General features: G+C 42.0%; 1 protein-coding gene across 1 annotated transcript in view; it reads left to right on the forward strand.

Annotated features, from left to right (window-relative positions):
- Window positions 1–11,187, forward strand: part of LOC117473759 (contactin-associated protein-like 2) — a 59,387-nt gene extending 48,200 nt beyond the window's left edge. Inside the window, exons 22-25 of the mRNA XM_034119561.1 lie at window positions 4,887–4,980; window positions 5,711–5,941; window positions 6,018–6,089; window positions 8,789–11,187. Coding sequence (XP_033975452.1) covers window positions 4,887–4,980; window positions 5,711–5,941; window positions 6,018–6,089; window positions 8,789–8,988 — 597 coding nt within the window. The 3' untranslated portion in view covers window positions 8,989–11,187. The remainder of the gene's footprint in view (window positions 1–4,886; window positions 4,981–5,710; window positions 5,942–6,017; window positions 6,090–8,788) is intronic.
- Window positions 11,188–20,753: the final 9,566 nt, after the last annotated feature.

Raw genomic sequence — 20,753 nt, forward strand, 5'->3', positions numbered from 1 at the left:
TTATTTTGCTTTGCTAGGTTGTGACAGTGCACTGCAACATATTTGATCTAATTTATTTTATAGTCTAATTTATTTATCATATTTATATATGTTTAGTAGCTTGTTGAAGTGCGCTCCAAAATATTTGTTGATCTTTTTTATTATTTTATTATATTTATTATTTTGATATTATTTATGTAAATGTAAAAATAAATGTATCATTTATTTTTGTATTGGTTTTTCAGTTGAATGATACAGTACGTTCAGGGTAATCAACAGTTAAACAGATACTGTTCAAATTATTATTTGTTTTAAAGTTCAATAAATTGAAGTTTTCAAAGTCAATGAATAATCGTATTTAATAATCGTGATATCAATTATTGACCAAAATAATCGTGATTATGATTTTTGCCATAATCGCACAGCCCTAGTACAGATCCTCGCAAGAGATGATGCGAAAAGCCTTCACAACATCAGCCAAAGCACTGGCGGTGTCACTGCTCATCGCTAAAGCCAAACAGCCGTACACGATCGCTGAGGACCTGTTACTCCTAAATAGTGTCAGTGCCGTGTTATTACATTGTTTGTTTAGAATTGCACATTTTTTTCAGTTACAACGGATTTAGTTTTTTAACCCTTTCATGCATTGTGGTCACTACATTAGAGACTGCTAATTGAATGCTGTTTTCTTAATATGCATGGGGGCACCACAGTGGATTTTATTATAATATTTGTGTATTGTATTTGATAGTTTTTGATTAATATATCATTTTGTTCATTGGTTTGTTAAACATATATTAGGCCTACTTAAAAATCTGTTTTAAAAAAATGTCTCATGCATAAAGATGAAAATATCCTTAGTTTGTTGTAATTCGTGCATGAAGGAGTTAATAAATCACACACTGACGGTACGTCCACACAGCAGCGTTAAAAAAATCTTCCAACGCTTCTGCCCATTCACTTTGAATGGGGTGACGTCACTTTGCCTCACTTTTCTCCGAACTGCATTATGGGAAGCAGAGCGGAGCTTTGGTGGCGTTTCAGGCTGCAAAAGTTGAGCAATGTTCAACTTTTGAAGCTTCTGAAGCTTCGGTGGAAGCGTCAGCCAATCAAATCCCGTTTATGCAGCCAATCACACCGCGTGTATGCTGGGAGAGACCAGAGGTGGGAGTAAGTCCTACATGTGCAAGTCATGTGCAAGTCTCAAGTCTTGACCTACAAGTATCAAGCAAGTCCCAAGTCACTGTGGTGAGAGTCAAGCAAGTCAAGTCAAGTCATTGCTCAGGTCAAGTCATTGCTCAGGTCAAGTCAAGTCATTGCTCAGGTCAAGCAAGTCAAGTCATACGAAATTCTGATGAATAAGCCCAGTTTCCGCATGTAAATCAGTTAAAAGACAGTGGTTATGAAAATGGATTCAACCCACACTATGATCTTCATTACATACACAGTTAATCATTTGAAATCTAATTCGATGACAATCATATTAGATTCATATTAACCCTAGAACTGCAGACAATATAGCTCGGACTCAGTCAAAAAGTCTGTTCAAAAAGGCAGAATTCCAGGTAAGAAAATCGTATATGGCATTTGCCATTACACATATTTAATTTAAATGTCTGTTAACACTAGAACCGCCAACAGCGTCAGCACCTACATAGATATCATTTTCAAATCATTTAATTTGTTCCTCTTCATAATTTCCTTATAAACTAAGTAGGACGATTTAAAACTCAGTTAATTGGGTTAATTTAGAAATTGCTTCAGTTTATCATCCTAATGCTGCGTTCACACCGGACGCGATGCGACTATTCGCTTCGCTCTAATCGCTGCTATCGCATCGGTCTAAACGCTGGAGTTTCACCGCGGCTGCCAGCTGTGTTTACTCGCATCATTCAAACAAGACGCGCTGGCTCGGGAGCTACAACTACAACAAATGAACATATTTTACCGTGATTCAATTGTAATACACGTTTCTAAATGATGCCGAAGTAACAACATACTGATACCGGTTAGTAACAACCATGAATTAATGCTTTGACAAGTCTGCAGACAAGACGGCAGGCAAAACACCTTTTAAAATGCTTGTTTTCTGAATGAAGATCGGGTCGACCAGGCTAAGCTAACGTTGTATATGCTCATTCCACACTCATAACAACGGCCTACAGACATAAATAAAGCAGCGACTGTATTCGCCATGACACAGACAGTCTGTGGTTTGTACTTGTTTAACTTTTGTCCAGTTTCTGAACAGATATGAGGAGCTGTGAGCTCTGTGTGCTAACTGCTAACAGCTAACGGCTGATGTTGTGTGGTTGAACGTCAGTGACGGCGGCTGAGATCCTCACCGCTGATTGGCTTCCGCGAAAACGCGTCACGTGAATTTGACGCTCGAGTTGAAAAAATTGAACTCGCGTTTAACACGGCACCGTTCAATCGCGTTATTCGCGCCGCATCCACCGCTTCATGCGCGCCGTCGGAGCGAATTCGTGTCTGTCCGCGTCTCTGCATTGACTTTACATGTAATCGCTCCGCCCCAAACATCGCATCGCGTCCAGTGTGAACGCAGCATAACAGATCAAAAAGTTCAGATTCATTTTTACAATAAATCAAGGAATGATGCACTTCTACAAACAAAAACAACATAATTAAAACATTTAAACAAACTACTAAAAGTAGATGAACTACATTATTCAAAAGTTTACAGTAACTTCTGATAATAACACAGGGGAAATAAACGAGGCATCTCTTTTCCTCTCTCTCTCTCCCTCTCCTGTCAGCCCGTCAGTATCAGGGTTAGTCAAAATGAATCCCTTGGCGGTTCTAGTGTTAATTGACCGTTTTGTCTTCTCTTTGCAATGCTTCATCGATTTGAAACCAAGTCTAACGTAGCTTAAACTTAACGTTAGCTTTCTAGCTAACACAACACATTCACGCACCTTTCTCTGTGGGGTTATTTGTAGTGACGAATGAAGTTGGATGTTGTGGTGGTCGTGTCACTGATCTTTATGCTGCAGACTCTGCATACCGCTGTTCTCTTCTTATTAGCGTCATCGACAACATAATCCTTGAATCCAAACTTCACTATTTTTGGAGTAACGCTAGCCGCTGCCATGTTAACTGACACTCCTGCCGTCTAGTGGGTTGCCAGGTTTGCGCACACGGTGCTATAATCACCCAATCACGTTTAATTGTAATTTAATTTAATCGAGTCTGACTCGAGTCAAGTCATGTGACTCGAGTCCCCACCTCTGGGAGAGACACACTGCAGGTCATTTCCTCATATTCCAAAAAATGGAGCAAGCTTCAACGCACGCCGCTGTGTGGACGGGCCGTGATGGAACATCACTATATTGTAATTATTTATATAGGGTTTTTCTATCAAAAATGTTTGGGGTCGGTCAGGGGGTACTTGGCTGAGAAAATGTTTCAAAGGGGGTACATTACTGAAAAAAGTTTGAGAAGCACTGCCTTATGGCGCGTTTCCACTACAGCGCGGAGCACGGTTTAAGAGGGCTGTGACGTCAGCGGCCCGTTTTTGGTTGCGTTTCCACTTGGCCTAGTACCGGCCGGCGGGTCCTAATTCACAGTTTTTCTGGCCTCATAAAATCGTGGGTCTAGGGCCAGAGACAACGAGGCTGAGTCGGGCTGAGTATGCTAAACTAGAGAGAGAATCGCTGGCAAGGGGGCTACAACTACAACAAGATGGACATATTTGACCGTGATTTAATTGTAATACACGTTTCAAAATGATGCCGAAGTAACAACATACTGATACCGGTTAGTAAAAACCATGAATTAATGCTTTGACAAGTCTGCAGACAGACGGCAGGGGAAAAACCTTTTAAAATTCGTGTTTTTCTAGATGGAGATTGGCTAAGCTAACGCAGTATATGCCCCGACCGTCCACACTCACAACAACGGCCTATACAGACATAAATAAAGCAGCGACTGTATTCACCATGACACAGGCAGTCTGTGGTTTGTACTTGTTTAACTTTTGTCTAGTTTCTGAACAGATATGAGGAGTTGTGAGCTCTGAGTGCTAACAGCTAACGGCTGTGTTGTTTTTCTGGGGTTCTCATTGAAGATGACGTCACGGCTCCGCCTACACTGCGTTACTATAGATACTGCCCCAGTTCCTAAACTGTAATGGAAATGCGCCATAAAGTGAGCCAGTCCTAACGAGGCCTAGCCATACCGAGCGAGGCCGAGCGAGGCCGTGTAGTGGAAACGCGCCATTAGAGGCCTCCTCTAAAGTCCCTACTTTATCTGTTGACCCGATGTTCACCAGGAAGAAACTCTCAAGATCCTCTGCCATTAAACTATTCAATTCTGTGTCCTGAAGCAAGGACACATTCATCCTCCATCTGCTGTTCTTAACCCCATCTGGCTCCATTACTAAGCATAGTTGAACTGCAGCATGATCAGTCAATGCTATACTATAGGTCCTATCGAGCAGTCTGAAATGCTCTCCACCAAATCTTTGCTGATCAGAAAGTAATCTATCCTTGAGTGAGATTTATGGTTGTTAGAATAGAATGTATACTCTCTCTCTCTCGGGTTGACAAGCCTCCAAATATCTGTCAGTCCAAGGTCCTTCCCCAAAAGCTCGATATTTATATCTTTTAACATTGCTGACATCTTTTTTGACTACTTATATTAGACGCACAAACCTGTAAATGTGAGCATACATACAGCAAAAACCATGGTATGAACGGAAACCACCTGAGCTATCTAGTATATCATTAATAAAACAATTAGATCTCTCTGAAGTGTTTCCCATAAAAGGGGCTGCCCATGTAATAATCTACCTCTTAGAGCCCACGCTGGAAGATGAACAGGTGGAAGCAGCATATGAAACATAATAGTAGGACTTACTGTTCTTTTCTTTCATCCATGTTCTCCAGCTGGACCACTACCCAGTGTCCACACACTTCCTGCCCGAGGCCTCCGACACCAACTTCAACCTGCTCAAGAGTATCTTTCTTGGAAAAGTATTTGGTAAGTGTGAAGATGAGAAAATGTGAGTGTGGATCCTGTTCAGACAGCACTGAAATCTACTGGGGTCATGCATTAGGAGTTTCAGCATCTTGAAGCAATATCAACAATAAGCTTCAAAATGATCATTTGTAAATCAATTACTTACCCTTGAATTCTTGAATATGAATATGAGAATATGCTTATTTTGAGTGTTGATTAATTCAATTAAATAAAGGTTTGACAAAAGCGAACATATGTCCAAATATCTGTTCACACACGTAACTCGTGCTGTAAACTTCATTCAAACTCATATTTCCCAAACACGTATATTTTTAGAAGAACAAAGCTCTCAGTGCCTTCATTATAGATGAGAAAGGGGGGAGACAGAGTTGATGTCAAAGATCTTCCCAGTGCCGGCAACTTTCCAGGTGAGGGACACTGGATGCTGACAGGAGAGGAGTTTAAGAGCAGTTTTAAACACGTTTGTGTTGTGTGTAAGGGAACTAACATCTGAAAGGAATGGCCACTGTTGCTTACTATAATATAATACCTTTTTCCAATAAGAACTATCCTCAAATGTGCTAATTATAATCAATCAAGATTTCATGCTTTTATTTTTGCTGTTCGTAAATGTTGGTTTAATAGCTAAATATGACATGGATCATCTCTGCTCTTTTTAAGATGAATGAATATGTATGAATGTTCCTTGTTTGAATAATATTATTTTTTGATGGTTATGACCATCATGTAGAAACTGGACAGATTGACCCCATCTTAATCGAGCGCTACAACACGCCGGGCTTTGTGGGCTGTCTGTCTCGCGTCCAGCTGAACGGCGTGGCCCCGCTGAAAGCAGCCCTGCGCTTGGGACCCGCAGCACCCGTCATCACCCATGGGATTCTAGTCCCCTCCAACTGTGGAGCATCACCCCTCACCATCTTCCCCATGGCCTCAGCTAGTGACCCCTGGCACGTCGAAGCAGGTAGAGACACAGACAGATGATGCATGTTAACCTCAGAAGCAGCCACAGTCAGATTCTAACAGATGTTCCTCCACAGCTGGAGCGGTGTTCCCCTTCAAAGAGAACAAGGCCAAGGAAGGAGTGGACCGCAACTCTGCCATCGTGGGAGGTAAATCTCATTCAACTCCTACAAACTGTGAGAGCTGCAGCTGTCTCCCCCAAACACAATGTCTTTTTCTATCAACATTACACAATTTAAGATTGATCACATCTAATCTTGTCAGGAAGGAGCACAAATATAAAAGCATAAAAAGCAATAAGTAAAGAAAGAAAATACCTAGAGCAAATGAAGTGGACAATGCACAGGATACATATCCAAGTCAATCAATTAATCAAAGTCATTTTATTTAGTCCATTATCACAAATGTTACATTTGTCTCAGTGGACTTTACAGTTTGTACAGAATATGAATATGACACCCTGTGTCCTTGGACCCTCACATCAGACAAGGAAACACTCCCAGAGAAACCCCCCCTGTTAATGGGGACAATGGAAGAATCCTCGAGGAGAGCAACAGAGGAGGATCCCTCTCAGGACGGACAGACGTGAAATAGATGTCGTGTGTAATTTAAAAAGATATTGATGATTTACAACATAGGTAGTCCAAATGCTTGGAAATGCATGTGTCTATAAATAAGAAGATGATGGATCCAGGAGGATGTCAACAATCCTGTGGGAGCCATCAGAGAAGTAGTATGATGAGAATCAGGCAGGACTACAGTGACAGGTTCAGCCAGGACTCAGGATCTAGGACTCAGGATCCAGGACTCAGGACCACAGTGACAGGTTCAGCCACGACTCAGGATGCAGGACTCAGGATCCAAGACTCAGGATCCAGGACTCAGGACCACAGTGACGGGTTCAGCCACGACTCAGGATCCAGGGCTCGCGATCCAGGACTCAGGACCACAGCAACAGGATCAGCCACGACTCAGGATCCCGGCGTATATAGACACCAAAAAGAAATTTGGGGAAGCTGGGTTATTGGGAACATGAGAGTACACAGGTACAGACAGAGAGAAGGAAGAAGTAAGGTGTCCCCCGACAGTCTAAGCCTATAGCAGCAAAACTAGGGGCTGAATCTAATCAGCCCTAACTATAAGCTTTATCAAAAAGGAAGGTCTTAAGCGCACTCTTAAAAACGGATAGGGTGTCTGCCGCCCGAACACAAACTGGAGGCTGATTCCACAAAAGTGGAGCTTGATAAGAAAAGGCTCTGGCTCCCATTGTACTTTTAGAGACTCTAGGAACAACCAACAACCCTGCATTCTTGGAACGCAATGCCCTAGTAGGACAGTAGGGTATAATGAGTTCTTTAAGGTAAGATGTCGCCTGCCCATTAAGGGCTTTGTAGGCGAGAAGAAGAATTTTAAATTCTATCCTGTGTTCTATAGGGAGCCAGTGTAAGGCAGCCAGAACAGGAGTAATGTGGTCCCTTTTCCTAACTCTGGTTAGTACACGTGCTGCAGCATTTTGAATCAGCTGAAGCGACTTAACTGACTTCTTGGTACACCCTGATAATAAAGAGTTACAATAATCCAGCCTTGAAGTAACAAATGCATGGACTAGTTTCTCTGCATCGTTTTGAGGCAAGATATGCCTGATTTTTGCAATGTTACGTAGATGAAAGAAGGCGGTCCTTGAGATTAGTTTTATGTGGGCGTTAAAGGATAAATCCTGATCAAATATAACACCAAGATTCCTTACAGTCTCACTGGAGGCCAAATTAATGCCATCCATAGTTAGTATATCTTTAGATAGTTTGTTTCCTAGATTCTTGGTGGTCAAGTACAATAACAGTTTTTGCTTTATTTTGCAGGTTTCGGCATCATGCCAAGGAGCTAGTCTATGTTGTTTTACTTTCTTCTTTTTCAAAGGAGCAACAGAGTGCAGCGCACCTGTAGCTCTATCAACTACATGATCACATTTGGATGGTGAAAATGTTGTATAAGATTCCTCCTTTACATACAGACATGCTATCGAGTTAAGTGTTGATGGAATCTCTTCCTTAAATTTGGCTATAGCACTAACAGATATATTTTGTACTGCAGGAACTTTTGACTAATGGTTTGTAGTCTAGTAAGAAAAATTCAAAAGTTACTAAGAAATGGTCGGATAAAGCAGGATTATGCAGTTCGACTAATAGTTGCTCAATTTCAATACCATAAATCAGAACAAGGTCGAGAGTGTGATTATAATAATAATAATACATTACATTTATATAGCGCTTTTCCTGGTGCTCAAAACGCGTATAACAGTGGGTTGGTTTATTTACACTCTGACGGAAACCAACATAATCTAATATAGAGTTAAATGCAACAGTAAGGCTATTTTTATCGTCGTCCACATGAATATTAAAGTCACCTACGAGAATGACTTTATCTGTTTTAAGTACCAAAGTTGATACAAACTCAAAGACTTCTGATAATAATTCTGAATAAGGACCTGGGGCACGGTACACTGTAACAAATAAGATTTATTGCAATGTTTTCCAGGTCAGAAAAACAAGGCTTTCAAAGGAGGTATCATTTCATTTTGGTTTAGTATTGATAAGTAAACTTGAGTCAAAGATGGCTGCATCTCCACCTCCTCGGCCTGTGAAATGGTTATGTAAATGTGTGTGTCAGAACAAGCTTTGGTAACTTATTTTATGATTTTTGTATTTTATTTGTTATTATCTGAGCCAGTGGTAGCATGTAGATGTTAAAGAAAGAGGCCCCAAGATTGAGCCTTGAGGAACCCCACATGTCATATGTGTCAGTTGTTAGTACATGTTAGTAATAGTGCCCCTTTCTGTTTTGACTCTAGGCATCATCTCCATCGTGATCTTCACTGTGCTCTGCATCATGGTGTTTGTGATCCGTCACATGTTCCGCCACAAAGGTTCCTACCACACCAACGAGGCCAAGGGGGCGGAGTCAGCAGACTGTGCTGACGCAGCGATCATCGTCAACGACCCGGCCTTCACTGAAACCATCGACGAGAGCAAGAAGGAGTGGTTCATCTGAGCCGCCCTCACCATGGACATATGACATTAGGATGTATGTAGTTTTTGAAGCATAGGTAGTAGTAGTGAGAGCCCCACCTGTGGACCCTCCAGGATGTGCCGAGTGGTTTATTTAAAGAATGATGGACAATGGACACCATGGCATCACAGCATGGGTATTAAAGCACAGGGCTGCCTGCTAAGTGTGACAGGACCACAGCCTCAGGTGGTGAAGATGAGAGGGACTGTGCTCATTAGCTTTTATTTGAGTGTTTATTTGTATCACTGTTTATTTCATTTTGTTAAATAATTTCTCTTATTTCATTTTTCTTTATACAAGTAATATATTTTTTCATAATTAGTTTTACTTTGTTTAAGTGTATTTATTTGTTCAAGATTAAGATCTTCTATGCCTTGCACAACGTGCGGATATATAAGAAAATAATGACATTTATTGTAATGATCATTCATCCCAATCTCATTGTCTTAATCTTTTAATTTTACATTTATTTCAGTTAAGGGAATTTCTGACTGAAGCGTGTGTGTGTGTGTGTGTGTGGGGGGGGGGGGGTCCGCACTTGCCAGCCTGTCTGTACAGGAGATGTAGCCATGACTTTGGACTAAGAACGTAAAGGAAATGTCACACTTCTATTTATTTAGCTTTTTATTGATTCTCTTATGATTGCATATGTTATTTTACTGTTACTGCTGCCAAATTAGTTGAGGGGTTGACCTTGAACTGAGTCCTGTCCACTGAGCTCCACTCATGGTTTTTACTTTGTATTAGCAACACCAGTACGTGATAATGCTAAAAAGCTTTAGACCATGTGCTGTAAGACTTTTATTTAAGGAACTTAACAGCTTTTGAGGAATCTTCTGGAGTGGTATCTGACTAAGAGTTGAACTCAGTGCATCCTGTGCAGAGACAGGTGAGGAGGGATTTAGTGTAAAGACATGAAGCAGGAGGAATCACTTGACTCATTCTATGCTGTTACCGATCAGACAGAGGTGGAACCTGACACCATGGGGACAGGACCTTTGTGTTTCAAACACTGATGGCACCCACAACCATATTTTCTTTTGTTTCTGTTTCTACACATGATGAAATGTGCAAATCACAGGTCTGTAGTGAGGGACACTCAGGTTCATATCCAAGTCGGAATGGTTTTAAGATTAATTCAAGACCGAGTCCACAACGGGGCCAGAATCACAAATCCATAATTCGTCCCATAGCGAGGATGTTTCATTGTTGCAGCTTAGGGACAGTGTAGTTAAAAGGCATATTACAGGTGTACATATATTAACATGGAACAATTTTCGAAAACAAATTATTAGATAAAAGCTAAATATGAAAATCTTGGTTTAAGGTGAAGCCACCATGGAAGGTAATCAGTTTCTGCACTTGTTAATGGTGCAGACCCTTGTTTGCAATTTCAATAAAGCCCCTAGGAAGCACCCAGCCATGCTGTATGCAAGGAAATTAAGATAAAAAGCTAATCAAGGTAAGACCACAGATTGAGATCCAGATCAAAACACTTGATTGTGATGAGTCTGAAATAAAAACACTGTAGGTCTGGTTGGAAGGTGTGTGATTTGTGTCCCCTGCTCTGTGTGCTTTGCTGGGCTCAACACTTCCGCACCTCTCAGGCTGTGAGAGATGAAACTGACAACGGTACAACAGGGCCAGTAACGGAAAGTCGTTTGCATTTTCAACTTAGTATTTTGGAAGAATTTAGCAGTGTTATTGATATTGATTTCTTTAGGCTTAGTTAATTAGTGGTCATAGTATGTGTGTCTGAGGGTGTTTAGCAACACAAACTCTTCAGGTGGCCTGAAAGGACTCTTAAGTTCACAGTTCTTCTCAAATCTGTCCTTTAAAGGCGATGTCTTTGTTCTTTGAGAAGTAGGGAGGTTCTATGGAAAATAATGTATGTTGCCCACATACAAAACTGGCATACATCCTGACAATTGATTGTATTGCATTTGTATTCCTTTAACTGCACTGCAGTGTAATGGCATGCTGTTTGGCACTGAATGACACATATTTCTGTTTGATAAGCCGCTGTGGCATGTCATTGCTTTTGCCTCATGTTATATGTAAATCACTTTGCTAAACTGTACTTCTTTCATAGCTGATTTCTCATTATTTGTGCTTTTCTCATTGTCTTGAAAAATGTGATGCTTCCTATTGGGAAAACCAGTAAAATATGAGTCAAAATCACACTGGCTGTTGTTAGTGTTTTTGGCCAAACACATCTGGATCCAGGTGTTCAGCTTCTGGAAGATGCCGAACCCCTACCTTTCGACTGAAAGTCCTACTGTATACTTCAGGAAATAAAACATTATCAGTATGGAGATGTTGGTGCTGGGAGTAAAGGTCCTCCATGGATGGCAGCTCCGTCCTGGTGATGTGCTGTGCAGTTTTCACCACCCTCTGTAAAGCCTTACGGTTGAGGGTGGTGCAGCTGCCGTACCAGGCCGTGATGCAGCCGGTCAGGATACTCTCTATCAGAGGTGGGACCAAGTAATTGTTTTGCAAGTCACAAGTAAGTCTCAAGTCTTTGGACTCAAGTCACAAGTAAGTCTCAAGTCTTTGGACTCAAGTCACAAGTAAGTCTCAAGTCTTTGGACTCAAGTCACAAGTAAGTCTCAAGTCTTTGGACTCAAGTCACAAGTAAGTCTCAAGTCTTTGGACTCAAGTCACAAGTAAGTCTCAAGTCTTTGGACTTAAATCACAAGTAAGTCTCAAGTCTTTGCACTCAAGTCACAAGTAAGTCTCAAGTCTTTGGACTTAAATCACAAGTAACTCTCAAGTCTTTGGACTCAAGTCACAAGTAACTCTCAAGTCTTTGGACTCAAGTCACAAGTAACTCAAGTCTTTGGACTCAAGTCACAAGTAACTCAAGTCTTTGGACTCAAGTCACAAGTAACTCAAGTCTTTGGACTCAAGTCACAAGTAAGTCTCAAGTCTTTGGACTTAAATCACAAGTAAGTCTCAAGTCTTTGCACTCAAGTCACAAGTAAGTCTCAAGTCTTTGGACTTAAATCACAAGTAACTCTCAAGTCTTTGGACTCAAGTCACAAGTAAGTCTCAAGTCTTTGGACTCAAGTCACAAGTAACTCAAGTCTTTGGACTCAAGTCACAAGTAACTCAAGTCTTTGGACTCAAGTCACAAGTAAGTCTCAAGTCTTTGGACTCAAGTCACAAGTAAGTCTCAAGTCTTTGGACTCAAGTCACAAGTAAGTCTCAAGTCTTTGGACTCAAGTCACAAGTAAGTCTCAAGTCTTTGGACTCAAGTCACAAGTAAGTCTCAAGTCTTTGGACTCAAGTCACAAGTAAGTCTCAAGTCACAAGTAAGTCTCAAGTCTTTGGACTTAAATCCCAAGTAAGTCTCAAGTCTTTGCACTAAAGTCCCGAGTCAAGTCCCAAGTCACGATGGGCAAGTCCAGTCAAGTCCAAGCCCTAAACTTTGAAAACCAACAAGTCATTATGTCATTTCACCAAAACAGAATATAATATATAAAATGTACACAAATCATGAATCATGTATTTATTTCTCAAACAAGTTGCTCCTGAACGCAAACATTAAAGAGTACCATAACAATAATAACTAAATCAATAAATGCATAGCTGTTCCTCATCATATTGCAGATCAAACTGCTCTTTATTACTCATATTAATTTACTAATCAATTTTCTCTAATCAAACTACACTTGCTGTCTTTGGAGCGTCTGCCCCCCACCCTTCTTTCACATAATGGTATGATCCTAGTGTGTCCTCGCATATGATTGGCCGCATGGTGGCCCAGCAAAATAAAGTCCCGCCCCTCCCTGAAAGGATTCTCAGCAAGAGTAGGGTTGCGGTCGAATAGTCCATTTAGCTTAGGAACCTTCCTAACGGAGTGAAATGACCCGGAAGTCCCTCAGTGGCAGCCATGATATGTGCCGTTCGAATTCTCTAAATGAAAGGAAAGGAGGTTTCAAACTTCCTTTATAACCTCCTTTAGCTTAGGAACCACTGGACCTCCCTAACCGAAAGGAGAGGAGAAAATGCTGCCCCACAATGCCTTGCGGCCGCCGCATTTGCCGTCCGTCACACAACAGTCGGCCGTTCACGGAATCAACCGATTATGACCGAGAAATGATATCAAGAAAGTTATGGTGCTTATTAAGCTTTTTAAAACGTATGTGGTAACTTGCCAAAGTGCTTTGTTTTGAACGTTCATCAGTATTATAATCAAAAAGAGAAATATGAACGTTAGTTTTTACTGAAATGATCAAATAAAGTCAACATTTCACAGTCTTTACTGAGCTGTGTGGGGTTTGTTCAACTTTTAAAAGATGTTTGAATGGTGATATACACAGTGATAGATGTTAAAGACTAACGTTTATAATAAATACATTTGTATTGATTTTAAGATCTTTTCATACAATCATACGTATTGGGGTCATTTGTATTAATGTGGACCGGAGGGAGAGGGTGACGAGCATAAGTTTCACTTTCCTTTTTTATTTCAATTCCAACTTTGGTCATGAAGAATATGTTTCTCTGTTGTCCCCGTTCATAAAGCATAAAACAACAGCATCAGAGCACGGTGCAGAGTCTCTAGATGAGTTTACAGTAGTCCCTCGTTCTTATTAAACATCCATGTTGTAGTCCGCTGTATAGAAAACTGCAGTTTCCATAGTTTCCCCACAGCAGCAGACGCACATTTATGACCTCCGCTGGCGCATCATAAACACGTCGGATAGTGAAAGTGCAGTCGGATTCTCTAAAGCAGGGGTGTCAAACTCAATTTCATCACGGGCCACATCAGCATTATGGTTGCACTCAAAGGGCCGGTTGTAACTTTAATATAATATAACTTTAACTATATCATTAATTAATATAACTTCATAATTAACTACGTCTGAAAGCAGAAGTCTAGAGCAAATAATTGCAAGTTTCTTCAGTAAGAATGTCACAATATGATTTTAAAAGAAAAGCCACATTCTGGAAAAACATTGATTGTGACATTTTGAAAAAGAGAAGTGACATTTTGAAAAAAAAATCTATTTATGAGAAAAAGGCTAATTCTAAGAAAAAAGGCATATTTGGAAAAAAAAAGTCAAATTCTGAGAAAAAGTCAAATTTGAGATGCATTGTGGGACATGTCGTTTATGGGCAACGTGCTTCTGTAAAGTAGCATGTAACCGTATAATAAACATATTATATTCTTTGCAAGCTCTTGTGGGGCCACATAAAATGAAGTCGCGGGCCGGATTTGGCCCCCGGGCCTTGAGTTTGACACCCCTGCTCTAAAGTACCGCAGTCTCTTCTCCTAAATCCTTTTGAATTCTCCTATCCACTATCCCTTAACCCCATGACGTTTCACTCAGAGGTTAAGGAATAGACGATAGGAGCTGATTTTTTGACTATTCGACCGCAACCTAGGGCTGCGTTTCACTTCAGTTAAATGGATTCCTTGCGTCCCTCACTTGCGTCGTTTCCCTGCGTTTAGTCCCTCCCACCAGGGAAGCATGGAGAGACGCAAGGAAACCACGAGAAGCAGGGAAATGAGTTTTAAGAGCAATGGGACGTTGTTTCCTCCAGAGCGTCACGTGAAGCGACGTCCGTTTGTGATGACGCCGCACAGCTGTTCGTCTGACAGCAACTCTGTCCCCGTTGTTTTCACAAACACCCGCGCCTCTGTTAGTACACATTTACACAAACATTTGTATCATCTGTTGTAGACCCAAATAAATAAAATCAAATAAGAACTCATTCTCAAAAAAGATAAACGCCATTCTTAAAATGTATAAACGAACATTAGTTTGATTAATATTGATTAGAGTGCACAATATAAATAAAATAATTGAGAGAAGAAAAGAGATATGTTATCTATCAAAACCCAGTTAGATTAACATTCATTGGATTGCACACTTAGTTTGTTTGTGTGGATATGTAGCAAATTAACATGTTAAATAGCACTTAATGACTGACTGAATAGAATGGAAATGACAATAAATGAAAATGTAAAACGAAAAAAGCGATCATGAAAATGTTTCCAAAAAATGAATAAAATGATTTTTGACCACTTTGTTGTTCAGATATATCACATATTTGTAACTGAATGATGCATTCATTGAAACAAAACACAGTATGAACTGAGGAGTGAGTCCCGTGAGTTTCATGTGTTTTCTTCACTCCGCTGGGAAACTGCTCTCATGTCAAGAAGCATCAGATCATTGCATGCGCTGCATCGTCCAATCAGTGAGCGATACACAGTAAGGGGGCGGGGCGAGTATCTGAGGATTTCACCGGAGGATGGTCTGGTGGTTCCTCGATTATAGCTCCTCCATTATCGCTCCTCGCTCCTCCGGCAAAAATAAGGCCATTGGGACGCTACTCAAGATGTCGCAGACAAATCAACTTCCGGTGAGACCGAGACCGAGGAGCGAGGAAATGAAAAATAAGAGAAGTGAAACGCAGCCTAGGAGAGGCTGAAGATTAGGCTCTCCCTGATGGGAGTCTGCTCTTCTACCGGTAGCTCGCGATCGACGTGTTGGAGACCCCTGAATTAAAGTATCAAGTCACCTCAAGTCAGAAGGCTCAAGTCCAAGTCAAGTCCAGAGTCATTGGTGTTCACGTCCAAGTCGAGTCGCAAGTGTTTTGAGATTTTGTCAGGTCCTCAGTGATGAGTCAGGTCCTCAGTGATGAGTCCATGTCAGGTCCTCAGTGATGAGTCCATGTCAGGTCCTCAGTGATGAGTCAGGTCCTCAGTGATGAGTCCATGTCAGGTCCTCAGTGATGAGTCCATGTCAGGTCCTCAGTGATGAGTCAGGTCCTCAGTGATGAGTCCATGTCAGGTCCTCAGTGATGAGTCCATGTCAGGTCCTCAGTGATGAGTCCATGTCAGGTCCTCAGTGATGAGTCCTTGTCAGGTCCTCAGTGATGAGTCCATGTCAGGTCCTCAGTGATGAGTCCATGTCAGGTCCTCAGTGATGAGTCCTTGTCAGGTCCTCAGTGATGTGGACCCCAAGGAACCTGAAGCTGCTGACTCTCTCCACCGTAGTCCCATTGATGGCGATGGGAGCGTGTCCCTCTCCCTGCTGCTTCCTGTAATCCACAATCAGCTCCTTGGTTTTGCTGACGTTGAGATGGAGGTTGTTATCCTGGCACCAAGATGTCAGGTTTTCGACCTCCTCTCTGTACGCCGTCTCGTCACCATCGGTGATCTGGCCGATGACGGTCATGTCGTCAGCAAACTTCACGTTGGTGTTAGGGTTAGGCTGTGTGTGACCACGCAGTCGTGAGTGAACAGGGAGTAGAGGAGAGGGCTGAGCACGCAGCCTTGAGGGGCTCCGGTGTTGAGAATCAGGGTGGAGGATGTGATGTTTCCCACCCGCACTGCAGGGGCCCAGAGAGTCAGGGAGGGAGGAGGTGATGAATGTTTTGACTAACCGCTCAAAGCACTTCATGATGATGGAGGTGAGTGCTACTGGGCGGTTGTCATTGAGGCTGGTGGTTTTTCTCTTTTTCTCCAAAGTGGATCTGGTGCGGGGCTACCACCAGGTTCCGGTGCACCCCTCAGACGTCCCCAAAACTGCGGTGGTTACGCTGTTTGGGCTGTTCGAGTTTCTGCGTATGCCGTTTGGACTTAAGAATGCAGCTCAGTCCTTTCAGCGGCTGATGGATTCGGCGCTCAGAGACATGCCATTCATCTTCGTCTATTTAGACGACATCCTCGTCGCCAGTTCCTCTGAAGAAGAGCACCAGGCACATCTCCGAGACCTTTTGCGAGGCTCAACCAACACGGCCTGACTATCAACCCGGCAAAGTGTCAGTTCGGGTTGTCCTCCATCCACTTCCTCGGACATCTCATCAGCAAAGATGGAGGCCTCCCGTCGAAAGTGGAGGCCGTGTCCGCCTTTCCCCGACCGCCCACAGCTCAGGCGCTCCGAGAGTTCCTCGGGATGGTGACGTTTTATCACCGGTTCATCCGCAGGGCTGCCCACACCATGCGTCCGCTGTACGAGGCCCTCAAAGACAAGTCCCCCAGCCAGGCCATAGACTGGACGTCTGCGTCACTTCCCTGTTTAAAAGCTTGTTTCTTTTTCTGAATGCTGGACTTAACCGCCTTGGTCACCCATGGTTTGTTATTAGGGTATATTTTGACTTGCTTACACAGAATAATCATGTCTTTACAAAAGGCTGGATATGAGCATGTTACATCAACAAGTTCATCCAAGTCGGCACCACAAGACTCTTTAAACATATCCCAATCAGTGCAGTCATAACATTCCTGCAAACAGGCTACAGATTCTTCTGTCCAGACATTTATGTCCTTTGTCAATGTTTTCTCTCGCTTCAAAACTGTTTTGTATATGGGCAGTGGATGCACACAGTTATGATCAGCAGAGCCCAGTGGGGGTAATGGGACTGACTTATAGGCTTCCTTTACTGACCCATAACACTGGTCTAAAGTTTTATCCCGCCTGGTTGGACAGGAGACATATTGATACAAGTTAGTGAGTGTCTTTTTAAGGGTCACATGGTTAAAATCCCCAAGTATAAAGTTTGGTGCGTCAGGTGAAATTGACTGCAGTTTTTGCACCAAGTCAAAGATAGTGCTGGAGGCAGAGGTGGCATTTGCCCTGGGATGAATGTAACTATTGTTATAAAAAGTTGGGGAAACTCACGGGGCAGGTAGAAGGGACACAATGAAACAGATAAAAGTTCAACATCTGGGGTGCAAATGTGTTCTCTGACAGTCACAGAGCTACAGTATTGTTTGTTTACGTACAAACATAATCTGCCCCCTTGAGTTTTTCCTGTCACTTCCGCCTTTCGATGCACACGAAAGGGAGCTCCAAAACCGTCAATGAACAGATCGTTGTCCTGGTTACAGTCAGTGAGCCATGTCTCAGTGAAGGCCAAAACACAGCAGTCCCTGAAATTCTTCTGAAACCGAACATTACCCTGAAGCTCGTCCACCTTGTTCCTCAGCGATTGAACGTTCCCCAGGATCATCGAGGGCAGAGGAATCCGAGGGAGCCGCTGCTTTCTCAGGCGTAATCTTACGCCACCGCGTTTACCCCGCTTCCTCCTCTGGTGCCCCGTTGCACCAGAGGTTCCATTTGGATTTCTCAGAATAATGTCCGGTAACTGTAACGTGGTATCTATCACGCCAGCCAGACTTGCCATGTTCAGTTACAGCAGCACATCTCTGGTGTACTGTGTCCTCTCCCGGATGACAGCCCCATTGATATCACATGCAAACAGTTGAAGGAATACGATCCACAGAATCACAGAATAAAGAATGTCCATTTTGACTAGCGGCGCAGGGAATCCATTCTGCTGGGGAGAGCGGACCGCCATTTCATTTGAAAAAAAATCACTCGTCACCGTCGCGCATTGCACCCTGGGATATGGTAGACCGCGGAGGATACATCAGATGTGTCCTTCAAATCCAGGAAAAGAAGGCTACATTCGTGTCTTGTCTTTTTTTTTTAATTGGGACAGCCTTCTTTCGGCGGAAGTGACGTATGCGGTCTACGAATGCAGCCTCCGAAGGATGCGGCCCCTGAATTGAGACACGGGTGTGACTACCCGATTTGCATGTCTGCCCGATTTGCACTGCGCGAGTTGGTCCTCCATTGGACAGCTACGTACGGCAATCCAAACAGGACATTTGACAAAGCGGTGTTTCGCAAAGAAGAAAAAAAACCCGACCGCATTAATCTGAACGAGAGAGATGAGTTATTGTTTTTACAACGTAATTTCCCGATTATTTGAGAAGAAATCCTTTTAATGGGTTAAGTACATTCTTAGAATAAGTGAGAAATGGATTTAACGTCTGTTTGACAGCCTTCACACTGGAAAAATAAGAAACTGTAAATGTATACAATCATTTATGGCATTTATAATTAATATCTAATTCTTAACTGTGAATTGTTTTAATTTATTTAACATTAGAAATGTATTAGTCTGGACAAACTTTTTCTGTTCAGATTCCTGGAAAAGGGAAATGACTTTGCATAAAAAAAGTTGATTCAAGAACAAAACTCTGTTATTAGATCAGTACGGACGTCAAATGTCCTGTTTGGATTGCCGTACGTAGCTGTCCAATATGAGGAACAACTCCCGCTGGAGCAGTGCAAATCGGGCAGACATGCAAATCGGGTAGTCACAACGGCCACTGAGTTTTGAGACAAACTTTCCGCCGGTCTTGACTAAAATCTGATCGTGTCAGTCGGTTATTTTCAGAAACCACGTGATGGCCTGTTGATGACGACATTTCCGCGTTTTTAAGGTTTCAGAGTAAGAGCATGATGGTTGTTTAATGTGCCGTTTTTGTATTACAATGAACAGCGGTACGTTAGGTGCATTCTTTATCACCATCATGTTATAGTGATACAGTTAGTTTGTGTTAGTTTATTTGTTCAATACAGCCAATATTCACATTCGTATGCATCGATGTTGAAGTACTTAGGCCACGCCACTTTCGGGTCCCGGGGGGCAGCACCCAGAGACAACTCTTTCTTCATATTTTGTTGTGTATTCATTCAAGCGGGTCAAAGTTACAAAGCACTTCACATCTTATTAATCGGCCTAGTTTTACCTTACCAGTGCAGTGGTAAGGTAATCTGTAGAAAAGCACCATATTTAGGTCAGCCTTCATAGTAAGGCTACATTAAATGTTGTAATATTAATCGTGTCCTTTCTACTGTAGGCTATATGTATAAATACACACTTCCTTTTTCTTGCTTTTATTTGTATTTCACCTATCTATCTACCACATACCTATCTATCTAGTTACTTTTAAACCTTATAATGCGGAAATGTCATCATCAGCAGGCCATCACGTGTTTTCCGAAAATAACCGAGTGACACGAGATGATTTTAGTCGAGACCGGCGGAAAGTTTGTCTCAAAACTCTGTGTGTGTAAAAAGACAATCCACAAACAGAGACTTGTCTCACACAAATCACGTAAAATCACACATTTACATACAAATCATTTTTATGCTCACACAAATATTATTGAGACAAATCTAACCCCATAAAAGAGCTTCACCAATCCCCTGCTGGTAACCAGTCGCCACACATTCGAATTCGAAAGCTTTATTGGCATGACCATAATGACAGTTACAACATGCATCTGATTGATTTATACATTTTGAACCAATGCAGAAGTAACGTGTTTTCTTATATAGCTGATATAGAGCCCCCCAGGTGGTCTGATCCCCTCATGTTGTTGGAGGTGTGCGTATCTGAGCCTCTGTGCTGTATTCTGACTCATGCTCCAGTTAGTGTTAACTGGTCGCACTATCCATTTTTCTGCGCCAAGGGAATAGAGTAAAAGTCTGTGCATGTTTGAAGTTCAGCTGGAAGCAGTTTCCAAAGATAACTGAATTCGCGGTGCTGAGAATTTTATACTCATTGTGCCGGAAAATTAATATACCTTTACATTTTTACCACAATCTCAACTCTTAACAGACTGCCTTCAGTCAGTTAAGAGTTGACCACCAGGTACTCCTATCCAAGCTGTGCAATTACAAACTTTCCTCACAAACTTTAGACTGGATAAAATTGTATTTGTTAAATCGCACCCACTATAAACAGGGTTGCCAACTTTGGGTACCTGGCTGGAGTGAGATTTTGATATCATGGGTTTAATTCGGTTTAATTACACATATGCGCACGAAATGACTGCTATCGTGTCAGCAGCGGGACCTTAGCATATAGGATATATATACAATATATACAAATACACAATAATGGACACAGACTATAAAGGGCACAC

This window comes from Trematomus bernacchii, unplaced genomic scaffold (assembly GCF_902827165.1).
Source record: "Trematomus bernacchii unplaced genomic scaffold, fTreBer1.1, whole genome shotgun sequence".
Classification (NCBI taxonomy): Eukaryota; Metazoa; Chordata; class Actinopteri; order Perciformes; family Nototheniidae; genus Trematomus; species Trematomus bernacchii.